This window comes from Fusarium musae, chromosome 6, assembly GCF_019915245.1.
Source record: "Fusarium musae strain F31 chromosome 6, whole genome shotgun sequence".
NCBI lineage: Eukaryota > Fungi > Ascomycota > Sordariomycetes > Hypocreales > Nectriaceae > Fusarium > Fusarium musae.
This window is the reverse complement of record NC_058392.1, coordinates 2,351,662-2,366,170: the sequence shown is the minus strand read 5'-3', so window position 1 is coordinate 2,366,170 and position 14,509 is coordinate 2,351,662. Positions and strand designations below refer to the sequence as shown.

At 49.1% G+C, this 14,509-nt stretch overlaps 4 protein-coding genes across 4 annotated transcripts; 2 read left to right on the top strand and 2 right to left on the bottom strand.

Annotated features, from left to right (window-relative positions):
- Positions 1-467: 467 nt before the first annotated feature.
- On the top strand, positions 468-4,872 carry J7337_008585 (uncharacterized protein; the record flags this gene model as incomplete). The annotated part of the gene is made up of 2 exons (XM_044826201.1): positions 468-628; positions 678-4,872. 2 exons carry the CDS (start codon positions 468-470, stop codon positions 4,870-4,872), a joined length of 4,356 nt encoding a protein of 1,451 aa, XP_044679118.1.
- An 865-nt stretch (positions 4,873-5,737) lies between these two features.
- Positions 5,738-6,440, bottom strand: J7337_008584 (uncharacterized protein; the record flags this gene model as incomplete). Its single annotated transcript, XM_044826200.1, has 2 exons — positions 5,738-5,769; positions 5,942-6,440. 2 exons carry the CDS (start codon positions 6,438-6,440, stop codon positions 5,738-5,740), a joined length of 531 nt encoding a protein of 176 aa, XP_044679117.1.
- Positions 6,441-7,354: 914 nt separating this feature from the next.
- Positions 7,355-8,272, bottom strand: J7337_008583 (uncharacterized protein; the record flags this gene model as incomplete). Its single annotated transcript, XM_044826199.1, has 1 exon — positions 7,355-8,272. One exon carries the CDS (start codon positions 8,270-8,272, stop codon positions 7,355-7,357), a length of 918 nt encoding a protein of 305 aa, XP_044679116.1.
- Positions 8,273-11,396: 3,124 nt separating this feature from the next.
- J7337_008582 (uncharacterized protein) lies at positions 11,397-12,823 on the top strand (the record flags this gene model as incomplete). The annotated part of the gene is made up of 2 exons (XM_044826198.1): positions 11,397-11,577; positions 11,634-12,823. 2 exons carry the CDS (start codon positions 11,397-11,399, stop codon positions 12,821-12,823), a joined length of 1,371 nt encoding a protein of 456 aa, XP_044679115.1.
- Positions 12,824-14,509: the final 1,686 nt, after the last annotated feature.

The window sequence follows — 14,509 nt, the reverse complement described above, 5'->3', positions numbered from 1 at the left end:
AACCATTCCTCCAATGCACGCCCAATAAAGGCCGCGGAAGGTTCCGTCAAGTGCTGAACCTTTCACAGGCGGGCACCTACCTTACTTCAATGGCGGGGGATGGGGGATGTACCACAACACCTCAAACAGCAGTGGTGGTACTTGTGGAACGACGTCGCGCGCTCTGACCACCTCCTGTCAATCATTATCTAGTGAGGAACGCGGGCTCAGGTGAGCAACTTCATTAATAACATCCATTCTTTATACAACGTTCGTACTGAAGAATACCCTGCCCTAGGCAGCTCTTCTCTCCCGCTGTACTCAAACGCCTCCATCCTTTTTTGGCCTCTTGTGGATTGGATGATGACATGATTCAAAGCCATTCAGTGGCAGTGCGCCGTGTCTCCTCTCCTTAACGTACCTCATAGTTATCATATGAGTTGCGACATGAGGAACGTCGCGATAACCTCTCGAGATAGCCCATCACTATGCCCTCCTTCGACCAGCTTGCTGATGCCCCCAAGAAGGGCAAGGTCATCAAATCCGCCTACGAGAGCGAAAGTTTCGAGTCAGATGGCACCATTCATGTTGATGGCCTAGTCGGCTCTGCCACTATCTCTCCTGCTGGGCGAGACGTCGCTTTGGCTTCGTAGGTTAAAGGCGTACTGTTGACTTGATAGATCCTAACAACCAAATAGGCCTGATGGGTTGGCAATCATAGATCTTGACTCGCCTTATAGCCCTCCCCGGCGACTGAGGACTCATGGCCTCCCGTGGTTGGTTGTGGATGTCCAATGGTCACCCTTTGCTGCTCGTGACTACTGGATCGTCTCAGCTGCCAACCATCGTGCCCTGGTGTGGAATCTAAATCGCAGGGAAGACTCAAGTTCAGGTGCCATAGAACATTCTCTTCAAGGCCACAGTCGTGCTATTACAGACGTCAACTGGTCTGCTCACCATCCAGACCTCTTGTCGACCTGCTCAGTAGATGGCTATATTCACGCATGGGATCTTCGAAGACCACGCCAGCCTGTTTTGACCTTCTGCGATTGGACTGCAGGTGCATCTCAGGTCAAATACAACCGCCAAGCATCTCACATTCTGGCTTCTGCTCACGATCGATGGCTGCATATTTGGGATGAACGCCGTTCTTCTGAACCTATAAATTCCATTAAAGCTCACAAATCCAAGATATATGGTCTGGACTGGAATCGATCTGACCCCAAGGCGATCGTCTCCTGTTCCATCGACAAGAGGATCAACTTCTGGGACTATACTGCGGAAGAGCCCTTGCAACATACTATTGAAACTGGATTTCCAGTATGGAGAGCTCGTCATACACCTTTCGGACACGGCCTCCTCGCAATACCCCAGAACGAACCGGGAGATCTTTATCTCTACGACACCAACTTTGAACCAGAATCGAAAGTGACGAGCCAACCAATCGATGTCTGGCCGGGGCACGGAGATCACAAAGCAAAGGAATTTCTGTGGCGATGCCGTGGCGGCATAACTGATGACGGTAAAGACAACCGTGAATTCCAGCTCGTCTCCTGGGGCACAGACAACGAACTGAAGCTTCAATGCATCGACCCCAAAATCTTCGCCGCTATCGGCCATAAACGCGGCATGCCAGCCGATCCAGCAATCAGCATCACTCGAAAAGGCGCAACATACAAGACTTTCCGTACAGTCGACGAAAGTACGGATCGCGATCGTAAATCTGCCACAATGAGTGATCACCGGCCTGGCACCAGCTATCATAAGCAAAGTGCTCTTACTCTAGGAATGCGATCAGGCACAACTCAAAGCCACCGTACATCGATGGCGTGGCGAGGTCCTTCAATGAAGGCCAAGGTGTCTGGAAGATCCGTCGATCGTAACCAGTCGCAAATAGGATGGATGAAAGGAATTGCCATGACTAAGAGAAAGGCATCAACGAGCGCCAAACGACACTTATCGAAAGACTCGGGTATCTTTGGCCATGGATACCCTGACGATGAGTGGGCAGAACCTGAATCTATTCAGGAGGAACTTCTGCGCATCAGCCATCAACTTCCCAAAGTGAGGTGGGACAACATTGATATGGACAGTTTGACTCTCAACGTCTCACTGAACGGCCCCTGGGGCGCCGATGGGGAGACTATCTTCGTTAAGGTCCGGATTGATATTCCAGTCGGCTATCCTAAGACCAGGGCGCCAAAGTTCTATGTTGAGAAATCGTCCTTCATGCCTGCAGAGACGCACAAGAAGATTGATCGCGAGATTCACCAACTGGCCAATCAGTTCTTGCAGAGAAAAAAGAATTGCCTCGAGGTTGCCTTTACGTATCTGCTTGGGGAAGTTGATCTTGAAAGCAGCACAACTTTCTTCAAGAATGTTCGAGATTTAGATGATGAGCTCGATGGCCTAGCAGACGAGAGCTCTAGTGAATCCGACGAGGATATCCCCGCTGGCGGTTCAGCATCCATGTCTCAAGAACTGCCCCCTCATAACGAGCTGGATACCGCGCTTGCACCTCCGAATAGGACAATCGTGCCACCGCCACCCAGGACTTGCGGTGCCAGGTTCTCACACAACGGACGATTGATTTGTTTCTTCCCCTCCAAAGAGGAAAAGGCGCGCGCATTGTTCACAACAACTATGGACGCTTATAGGGAACGTCCCAAGGGGGAACCATTCTTTGCGGGTTTTGGCAGAATCGCACATGATCTTGGACCTCGACAACGTTTTATGGCGGAAGTCAGTTCAGCATCCAGCGGGGATTCTGATACCTCTGCCTCTGGATCGTCTTCATCCTCATCATCTTCAAGTGATTCGGAATCTACATCAATGCACAAGATTAATCTCTGGTACCACCCTAGCCGCCAGTTTAGGAAAACATGGAGCGAAGACAGATCAATACGCTCGAGTGGCGGTGGTACAGGAGTAGGCACTGGTACTGGCACTGGCACAAGTCGTCGCAGGCCTGGTCGCCCCAAGAACCTAATCTCGATACATGACTTCCGTGGTCTTCTCCCCTCGAAAGAGGAATTTGCGCGTGAGTACGCCATATTTGGCGACGGGGCCGAGGTCTGTGAGCACAACGCAAAGGTTGCTGAGAAGTACAATGCTCGAGATCTGGTTGATGTCTGGCGATATCTTGGGCTTCTATTAAAGAAGGGCGTTCCGCTCGAGATACTCGCCCACAATCAGAGGCGCGATTCTATTCTGGTAATAGCCCACGATGTGGTTTCCAGGTGCAATGCCGATACTTCTCCTCTCGACTCCTTTTTGGAAAGACATGAAGGTGCATTGTCTGGCAGAGTCAAATGGGGTAGACATCCCTTAGCCAGGGACTTCATCATGGACCTTTTTGCATACTATGAGCAGATTGCCGACATCCAAATGTTGGCAATGCTTTCTTGTATATTCAGCGAGTCTTCTGCTGCAGACAGTGTGGCTTACTTTGAATCGCATCTACCGCAGCCCGAGACTCCGCTCCCCTTCAAGGCACCAGCATTCTCGCTAGACTACTTCCCCACTGACGCCTCACTGTGGAATGTTGGTGGACGCAGTTATACCAACTCAGCTATTACCACACCGATGACAGTGCACACTCCTGTCCACTATTCTGGATCTCAGGCCTCAGACGATGGCATATGGGGTGGTGATGCAGCATCGAACTCGTACTCTTGTGGAGAGACGCCGCCAAATAAATTCAAGGGGTATTTAGGGGAAGTCGAGGCACCGCCCAGCGTGTCTACATCTCCAAACACGCGATTTCTAAATAGAGCAAACTCGGGTCTGGCATCAGCTTTTGCTGCCAACTTGCCACGTTCGTTTGCAGGGGTCAGCTCGTCGTCACCTCCAAATCAAGTAAGAAAGAGACCCAGCCCTGCTGAGACGATCCTCAGCAGTCTGGCTCCGGGCAACGTTACATGGAGTGCGTCGACCGCGATGGACTCGAATGGTGGGAGAACCTCCTTGGATGATGACGATTATGGGAGGGATGATTATCTGTCACTTGTGCCCACAAAGATTGCCGTCACGATGGAGGATCAAACCGCCTTCGACGATGATGGTTGGCTGAACGTATCCATGCTCGAGTCCAGCCAGGCAGATGTCCATGCTCGTTATCGATATGCGTATGCTGAAATGCTGCAAATGTGGAATCAGCCACTCTCCAGACTCGAGATTATGAAATTCAACTCACTCAAGGGAGACATGACTGGAGGGCATGGTGACGACGCCTTCCATGAGCCGGGCGCTGGCCACGATGGCAAAGCACACAACTCATCGCCCATTGCCATGGGCAAGAAGGATCAGCTTCAAGCGTTGCTTGCATCAGGCCGCGGTCTTGATGTCACAGGAATGTGCCGCATACACGAGATCCAGCTGGAACCACTTCGTTATACTTCCAGTGACTCCAAAGTCGGTGGTGCTGTTGGTACATGTGATCGCTGCCATCAAACTCAGAGTCAGCTCACATGTGTGTACTGCCTTGAGCCTGTGGATGCTCTCTTCCCTCCATGCTTGGCTTGTGGTTGCGCAAGTCATGAGGCGTGTCTAGCAGAGTGGCATGCTGCCGGCGAAACGCAATGCCCCGCAGGCGACGAGTGCAACTGTGTGGAGGAGGCAGCAGATGGCCAGGTTGAATCATGGGCAGCTCTTCAGGGAGCCATGCTCAAGGGGCAAAGACATATGATGATGTTGCCTGGTCCAGCCTTGGGTGATAGCGACGACGACGCAAAGATGCCTCGTAACTGGGAGAGAGTTGAGTCCTCTTTTCCCTCACGAATGCAGGGCCTTTCAGCTGCCAGTATAAGTCTGGGCAATAGGCTAAGGAAATCAGCAGGAGAATGGTCACGAGCTTCGAGTTTGAAACGAAACGATCGGAAGAACGTAATATAATATCTCTGTAGGATTATTCAAAGCCGGGTTTGACGAGCCCATTGCTATGTACACTAATGGAGGCTAGACAGTTTGAGCGTTGGAATTTCTTGTCTTGGAGCCGAATATGTATCTTTATACACATCACTTATTTGTCGCATTTCAAATAAGATAAAAATAAGTTACGTCAAAAGGATCCTGGTGGTCATAGTTGAGGAATTGCAATGCCTTGAGTATACTGTTGGTGCTCGGTTGCAGTAACTCAGGGGTCGTAAAGCCCAGGTATGCATGTAACAATGTCTACCTAGGCAACTGCTTTATCAATTGGACGCGAATGTCATATAGCATATCAATAATTGTCACGCCAATACTATTATTGAGTTGCGAAATCGTCCATTTGCGCTGACGACATGACATCAACTCTTGGACCTTGTTCTAGCCAGATTTATAGGTAAACAATCATCTGCCTGACAAGAGTATACACTTGTTACTCTTTGCCTAGCAACAGTATAGCAATTCGAGTCACGAATGCTAATTCAATGGTAAATATCCATTTTTATTTTTATTTTGTTTTGTTTTATTCTTTAATTCTTTTTTCTTTTTTCCTTTAGTTTTGAGGTGAACTAACAAATCGAATACAAATACAAGAAAGAGCGTAACGGCCAACATTACTCTCAAAGCATCAAACGAAGCAACTTCAATCCCAACTTCCACTCACATCCCGGCCCTTGTGCTTTCATAAACACGATAAAATACTTGCCCAAAGTCTGTCAGACTACTATCTGACAAGTCTCATCTCGAATCGGGTTCTCGAGTCTCATTCGAGTCAGAATCCACAAGTCTCTGATTCTGTTGAGATGGTGCTCCCCAAAGTCCGAATAAAGGTCTAGATGCGTCCATTCGAGCTCTGTTGGCATCCTATATCGACCATGCCGTTGTCCGACAATCCACAAACGGACAATTGTATAAGGAAAAAGCCCATTTGCAGGGTCCTCGCCAGCGAGTGCAAGCTCTGAGACGTCGGACCAAATTAGCTGAGTGTACTCCACGCGGTGGGTATCTTGGTGGTAGCGGAAACCATAGTACTCACCTCGTCTGTTTGCTGAGGAATTGAGAAAGGGTAGATGACTTTGGTGGCTGCGGCTGGTATGTCGCAGACACATCATAGTAAACTCTTCAAGTTGAGGAAATGCCCTGAGGCTCAAAGGTCGCCAAGCATATTCTGTCAACTGGATGTGTGGAATAACTTCGCCATAATCAAAAGTTGACGCAACCAGACGGAGGCCAAGACTGATGAGGTTATATCCATGAAGAGATCCAGACTGCGAGGGCACGGCCTTTGGGAAGACCATGTTGTGTGTCAAGAAGGTGTCCTTTGTGGCAGACATTCGCCTCGACCGATGGTTCCTGTCCTGGAAGCGAGTGCGGTGAAGTCGCTCGAACACTTGATATGGTCCGGGTCTAGGCATATGAGATCCGATGTATATCGTTGCCTCGATTCTGCGATAGTCATCTTCGCATCTAGGTGCTTGTTCAGGGAAAAAGCTGACAATTCGGGGCCCCATGAGCTTGCCGATATCATTACCCATGGTAGCGAGGATCACTTGCTCTGTATTGGGAAGCACCGAAAACATTGTAGAGGTAGCAAGATTGTGAATATGGTCAAAGCTGTTGTTTGAGATGTTGAGATGGATCTCTTCTTGGTGAATGCAAATAGAAGATGGTGTGGTTGTCAAAATACCTAGGTGGCATGTTATTCGGCTTTATAGTCAAATCATATCCGGAACATCAGTATAAAGATGAAGTGTTCATCATCCAGGGACGTTGTCCATGCTAACACATCTCCGTTCATTGGAAGGCTATAGTTCAGTTAGAGGCTACCTAATGTTATATCATCCTCTGTTCGTCTGAACACTACTATAATAACGCCGATCTCAGTACCAGGAGATGTATTCAGATGTTCCATGTCAGGTAAACAAGCTGAATTACTTTGAACGGTAGAGCGATACAAGAACAACATTAGATGTTCAGAAGTTCAAGTATCATATGCAGGTTCACCTGAGGATTGAGGAAATAGGTAGTCTTTCAGTTTTGCCATTTCTTTAATCATTCTGTTTGTTTGGAACCCCAAATGAATAAATGCAATATACAACTAACAGAAACAACATACCTCAGTATGTTTTGAATGAATACTTAAATAATTAGATACCGTTACTTGTTTCATCATTGAGTTGCGTAAAATGATAGCGCCTAAACCACAGCTTGTTCCTATCGTTGTGCCCGTCATTTCTGGCTGGACATAATAGTCCAATGAGTTTTCTTCATATCCTGAGCCCCTCTCCATGCCTGTTCTTCATTTACCCTCAGGGAGTGTCAATTTGTTCTTCCCTGTAGTGGTGCCGTTGTTGAACTTCATGCACTTATTAGTTATCCAGGGCCTTGGTACTGTTCTTATCGTGCAGTAGCAAAGCCTTGAGCCTGTCAAAGGTGTCTCCCATCCAGTTCAATTACCTTGGATGCTACGTCGTCTCACTTCCACTCCAGATTCGCTCCATCCATCCCGTTGCAAGTCAAACGTCAGAATTCTTTCGACAACCACCCATCTCATCCTGTTTTCGTAAACGACTTTCTCTTCGCCAGCTTGCCATGAAATGATTCGGATCCATTTCTGTCCGTCATCAGGGGTCCTGTATCTACCTTCGAGGAAGGCAACCTTGGACAGCATGATACTGCGGTGCCTGTTGAGCTCATGGCAGTCTTCTTTTCCGCAACGGCCGTCTTTCAAGACAGCTTGTGGTTCTGGCTCGTTCAGGTCCAGGGGTGCCATCTCAATGATGTTTTCGTCCACCCAGTATCTGAACTGCTTCGCCAACTGTTGAAGCCGCTCTCTGTATGGCAATTCTGGGTCCACCTGGACCATCCACGCTGGGTCGATTTCCCCGACCTTGACAATCCACATGTCATCCACATTAGGGAACCAAAACCTGTCGAATTCGATTTTCCCAAAATCTGGCTGCCGGTAACACGCCGATAGATAGACAGAATAGTGATAGGGTCCCTCCACCCGTCCATCATCAGGGAAGCAGTCCCAGAAGACAAGACGCCGTATCCGCGGGGCAAGACCATCCAGGTACTGGTCGGTCACCTGATCTGTGATCCTGTGGTCGCAGAGGAGGATGTCCCTGGAGAAGTCGAAGAATGATCCATTACCAATCGGTTCGTACCCGACGCGAGTTTCATCTCGCGCTTCCGCAGTGAGTTGTGTAACGGTAGGCAAGGGATAAGACCGGCTCTTTTGAACCAGATCACCGTACAAAACGATACGGGGCTCACTGGCCCGTGACCATATCTTGAGACGAAGTTCTGTTGGTAAAGAATTGAAGTCGGTCGTAGCTGAGGTTGAGAGGGACAAAGACGACATGGTTTCGAGGTCATGAGACGAAGAAGACATGTCCATCATAGTAAATAGAGGGTGGAGTATATGAACTCCAGAGAAAAAAGACCAGCAGAAGACATCAAAGTTTTGGCCGCCAACAAAGAGGTATCAGCGGCGGTTTTAATCTCACGTCGGGTATATAGTGTCGAACCCCAGAGCAGGGGTTCTCACGAGGACAGACGGAAACGGTGTCATACCTACAAGTAGGGGGGGGGGCCATGACCGTTTGCGGCACGTCCGGGGCGGGGAAAATAATGATCCTCGTGAAGCCATCGTCGGACGCGGTGCATACATGCATGCACGCATGCATGTAAGGTATGTACAAGAGGTGGTAGTAGGGTAGATAGTAGATAGACTATGTGCTGTACATACTGTGTCACAGTCTACTAAAACCGGGATGGTTCACCGACACCGCCCTCAGCGGCTCGATGGCGGCATGCTGCATGGCGGATTCTGATGTCTCGGTCAGTCTACCAATGAGGCAGCTTTCCAAGGAACAAAGTGGTGATGAGACCGGGGGAGCCGCAGATGGTGCAAGATGTTAAGTAGACGATCACACTTGATCGAACATTTCGCGCTTCTTGTTTACCTCTTGACTCTCACTTGTCTTGCAAAAAGCAAATCTGGCAAAAGCCTCACAACGCCGCCCGTCGTTTCCCCTCGCCGCTCTTTTTAGCTCCTCATCTTGCTTCAAACATGATTTATTGTCCTGTCTTGTTTTTTTCGATCAAATGTTTGGCAGGATATCTCGTCGTGTGCATACGCAGTCGAAACAGCAAAAAAGACAACGCTCAGCATTTGAGACATCCGATCAGTTCGTGTGTCTATAGCGTTAGTGAATTATGTCTTGGATAATGGCCTGATGTGAGTTGGACGGTGGCAGACTATCCCAGTCGTGGCTGCATACAACGCAAAAGCCTGCCAGTGAGCAAGACCGATACGACGCGATGCTAGGGCCGGAGAGATCAATCAGAATCAGGACTTCCTCAGCCCGGAGTACAATCTCCCCAGTTACATACAGTCATCTGGAGGCTGGAGGTGACCGCTTATGATGCCGGGAATGTCGATTGTCTATCACGAGGCTAGTATCCGTAGGTGACAGTTGTCCGAGAACGTGGGTCAACGCGCGAACAGACACTTTCAGCTCAGCTCAACACACCAAAGGAGCGAAGTAATTGGGTTATCCATTCTAGGCTTGTTTTCAATCTTCAATCTTCTTCTCCTATTGGAAATCTGAAGATGTGTCCTCTTTGTTGCGGTGGATAACCCGAATCATCTTCCGATCCTACACTCCGTACGGAGTACTGTAGAGGAAAACTGAGAGTTTGGTATGGACCCAGCGGTATGGTTGGCTTAACAAAATGTGCTTGAAGTGAGGCGGAAGGGCTTGGACGGGAACCTGCAAGGGATGTCGGGTAACCCCGTGTGGAGTCTGTTAACTTGAGGCGGGATAGTACGCGATTGGTGCCGGTGAACTGGTTCTGGGACAGTCCAAGAATGAACGCCTTTACCAAGTCTGGTTATGATTGGCAGTGAGATCTGACTTGGGGCAACAAGCAGTGGGCATCCTTGATGACTGCAGATAGCGACGGTGATGAGTGAAGGCTGAGCGAATGGATGCCGGTCAATAGCATGGGTTCCAATTTCATATTTCCATTTTGCCATCAACAAGATCCAATTTCTCCGATAACAACACATCAGCAGGTTAGGGTGCGTGGCTGGTTCTGGGTCCCGAGACCACGTTTTTCTCCAAATCGATCTCTCAGGATCGGGAGAGCTAACCTAATCCATTGGCTGGCAGACGCGAAGTGGTCGCTATCGAAGAGTGGAGATAATTATGTGGTTTTATAAGTGTGACAGGGAGAGGAGGGCCTGCATTCTGCACGGTTCATTGTATGCTGCTTATCCACGAACCATGTCTAGCATATCAACCCAGTTTCTCGGTTAGAAGTTACTGAATATGCCAAGGCAGACTGGCTGGTCGAGCTGGATGGGATGGTGGGTGGTGGGTGGTGGATCAAAGGAAGAGCGGTGATGTGCTCAATATTGGAATGGCTGATGGCTGTGCTTGAAACATCGGTGTACATGCGTATCTGCGTACACTCCGGTTTGTCACTTTCGGTATCCAATGCCATCAAGAAGATCGCACTGTAGCCGCCAGACCTGAGTTTTCTCTCCGGTGGTGCTCTCTCCTCCTGCAATGCAAGGTGCTGCTTGTGAAATCATGCGAGTGATGAGGAGTCGTCGGGCGGTTGAGTTGACTCTGCTTGTGTAGGGTAGTGAAATGGCCCAAGGGATGGTTGATCAAAGCTTCTTTTCGACTCTCGGCTCGTGTATCGGTACATCTTCTATCGTGCTTGTTGCGGTTGTATTTCAACTTTGTGAGACGACAGGGGAGGAGATGAGAGAGAAGACTTCTGCTACTGAGCCCAGGTGGTGGTGACTGCACCGTCAGTTGTGCAGTTCCAAGCTTACAGACGAGTGGGAAGCTGCAAGTGTATCACCGACCCCACCATAACAAGACAACTCCATCCTTCCTGTTATCCTCCTGCCTGATGGAAGTGAGAAGTAGGTACCTCAAAAGTCGAGGTACAAAATTACAGAGACAATACCTGGGGAGGTACTTAGTACCTCACGTATACGAATATCGTACTGCTGCAGGATCAACATCCTCCGGTGGGAGCTAGAGATGACGATAAGCCCGCAAGTCCGTCACATCTCAACTTATCAAAGCATGGGATGTTTTACTAGCCACCTACTGTACATACACACAGTACAGTACTCCAAACAGCAAATTACAGCAAAGCTCACACAGCTAGCACAGCTGCGTACGGGCTCGCGCACGCACTTGTCTATAGCCTAACTTTGTCGATCCATCCCATCCATTTCCATGACGGGAGACACTGACGCTACGGCACGATCTCCAAGCCCACTAACCCTGGGCGACCCACTCATTACAGGTGTCAATTGGCATCAACACCAGCCTCCAACTTCAGCTCCGGTTCCAACTTCACCAACAAAAAGTCCAGGTCCAAGTCAACCCCCCGATCCCGATCCCGGACCCGGACCCGGACTCAGACCCCGACGCCTCCAATGCCTTCTCGATAGCATGCCACCCCCTACCGACGACGAGACGCCGTTCCCCTCGTTAGACCACTCGGCCCTCCATGGCTTTGGTCGTTCTCATCTTTCCCCTGACGATGCCTTTGTGTCGCCTCCTCGAGGGCCACGAGGCCGGAGCCGAAGACGTAAACGCCCATGGAAGAAGCTGATGTGGGTTAAGCAATCGTGTACGCCTCAGAAAATCCCCGTATTGGACAATGGCAGCTAACAATCGAGCTTGCAGACCCCGATAACTACACAGATCAAGCCACCTTCCTCGAGAATCTCCAGCGCAACCCTCGTCTCAAGCCATATGACTTCTGGCCACTCGTCGCTGACTCTACGGTCATCCTTCAGCACGTCTGTTCAGTCATAATCTTTGTTGTTTGTTTTGTTGGCATATTTCAGGATCGCGTGTCTCCTGTTGCTGTCACAAGTTGGAGCAGCTTCGCTACGTTTGTAGGATGGATCCTCTGGGAACGCTGGCTATCAGAAATCGAAGAAACGGATGACCCGAGTCTTGGCGTGGCAGCGAATGTGATGGGAAGGGCCGGTCGGGCTGGAAGTCTAAGGCGACCAACCCGCACGGGCAGTATCCGGCGTCCACCTCCGCTCCGGGTCGAGTCGGCGCCGTCTACCGCCGCACCCTCTGCTGTCGGTTCGGCTGCGAGTTCAACAGCCAATCTGCATGCGCCCAGTACGATACATCGAGCTCAGTCTGCTTCGACGACCTCCCTGGCCAGTGGCATCGCACACACTCCACGAGCGAGTCAGGAACATCTCCCTGAACTACCGCCACCCCTCCTGGCAGAAGAAAATCGATATCGACAGAGGATGGAGACAGTCAAGTCTGCGATTCTTATCTATTGCACGCTCCTTGGACTGAGTCCTATTCTCAAGTCTCTGACCCGATCAACATCAAGCGATAGCATCTGGGCCATGTCCTTCTGGCTTCTCGCGATCAACATCTTCTTTTTTGACTACTCTGGAGGTGTAGGTGCCAAGTTTCCAGCATCGCTGTCCACAAATGCTGCTTTGATGGCATCGACTGTACTCGCCAGCCGACTACCATCGACCAAGCAGGTCTTCAGTCTAACACTCTTCAGCATTGAGGTGTTTGGGTTGTTTCCAGTGTTTCGGCGTTATGTACGACATCGAAGCTGGCGCTTCCATATCCTCTCTGCCATTCTGCTGGTCCTAGGTGCAAGCTTCGGAGTGGGCCTAATCCTGGGATACGATAAGAACACAGTCGGATGGCCATGGAAGAGTGGACTAGTGGGCATGATTGTCGGAATGCTCATTGCCATACTGGCTACAGGAGGCTGCAGCTGGTGGCTGATAGGGCTTCAGAAGTACAAGAATGAGATACGAGGACCGTGGGATCCTGCGAGACCCATTATCATGAATCGGCCTCGATGGGATGACGACTCATGAGGCGATGTCTTTTCTGAGGCATGCAACTATTGTTTGCTTGTTAATGTATTTAGACTTGCATTTACTGTCCTGAGCAGAGACATTTCCATCCCAGTGACTAACTACATGATGGAATTTTTGACAAGACCTTTGTTTGCATGATTTTTTAAGAGAACGACAAATGAGTCCCGCTGTATAATATAAGCAATTGCCCCCAAGTGTTCATTAGCTGTGTTTTTTCTCAATTTGTGTTCCTCATACTGCTCTGCGTTACCTTGTGACCCGATCCAATCTATTACTAACCCTTTTTATGCTTGTGCATTGAGGCCACTGTTCAGTTGGATCATAAGGTTGAAGGCAGCAGCGCCGTATGACCTTGAGACTTGCTTTTAAAGTTATTATATTTTTTGGCGTAGTGTATGATGCCTTATATATGATATGCTAAAAAATAAGCATTATATTATGTTATTCTTATTATGAGACCTTATTAGCTATACCTTGCGTATTGCTGCAGAGACATTTTATCTTTTAATAAGCAATTGCCAAACACACAAGGAAACTTGGCAGGATTTCTATGTTGAGCCAAGCTTTTTGTTCAACTCCACAAGGCTACGCTAGGACGCCGACATGGGAATTGTGTCACAGATCGAGAAGTGAGCGAGTATTTGACATCGATCGAGGTTCTGAGGAAAGGGAGAATTGACTCTGGCTGAGGTTTGGTGGCTGAGATAATTGGAATGAAATCGTAGGTGCAGATGTGGTACGTACTGCGAATGGTGGTTGACCGCAGTGTGCTATATGTGTAAGTAGGTACTCAGTCATTATCATACATCACTACTCGCTTGAAGAGGAAGACTTGATCATCCTCTCTACTACTCAGTATGTACGGATAGGTATACCGTGATTTGTTAGGGGAATGGAGATCCATATGTGGTGTTGGCATGATGTGATGCGAGGTTAAGTAAGTACTATGCCGTACTCGCCTGATTTCAAGCCTCGACAACACGTTACTCTGGATACGAGATGATGTATGCACTGATGCAGCCGCTGATCGGTGATGCTGATCTGGCCCTGCATGTGAGGATGAAGTCAAGAGAAGAAAAAGCAGCTGCCAGAGACAGCTACAGCAGCATTCGTCTAAGCATCACTGCGTTTCGTAGAGTTGCACTGTCTAGACACCTCCCCGAATTAGAAGCCGACATCCACCAATAGCGGCGAGGGAGAAGGAAGATGTTTTGTTGGGAAGCATTGGATCCAATCCAATCCAGTTTATCCGTACAAGGCCACCCAAAAGTCCTAGTGAGGCACTCTGAGGAGGCACTTTAGGACGACGCGTAAGTGTTTGTATGCACGCGCATGCACAATGCGTGAGGGGGCAATAAGCTGACGTTGATGGATGAGCTCGAGGATGTGAAGATGACATCCAGAAGAGACTACAGCAACAGCAACAGTAGCAGTAAGCCAGCTCAGCCTTCAAGGTTGCCACGATTGATTCAGTGTGTGAGAACTGTAGAAGCTGAGATGGTGCTGCATATCATGTTCTCATCCTGGTCTTTGTGCTGTTTAGTGGCGTTTCATAGCGTTGAGCATGTATGCATGTATGTTGAGGGTTGTTTACATGTTTCTTCTAATAACGGGCCCAACCTTGTTCCGGATGGTATACATACTCTGTAAATTGAGAGAGCGAATAAGTGAGAGAAACCAGAG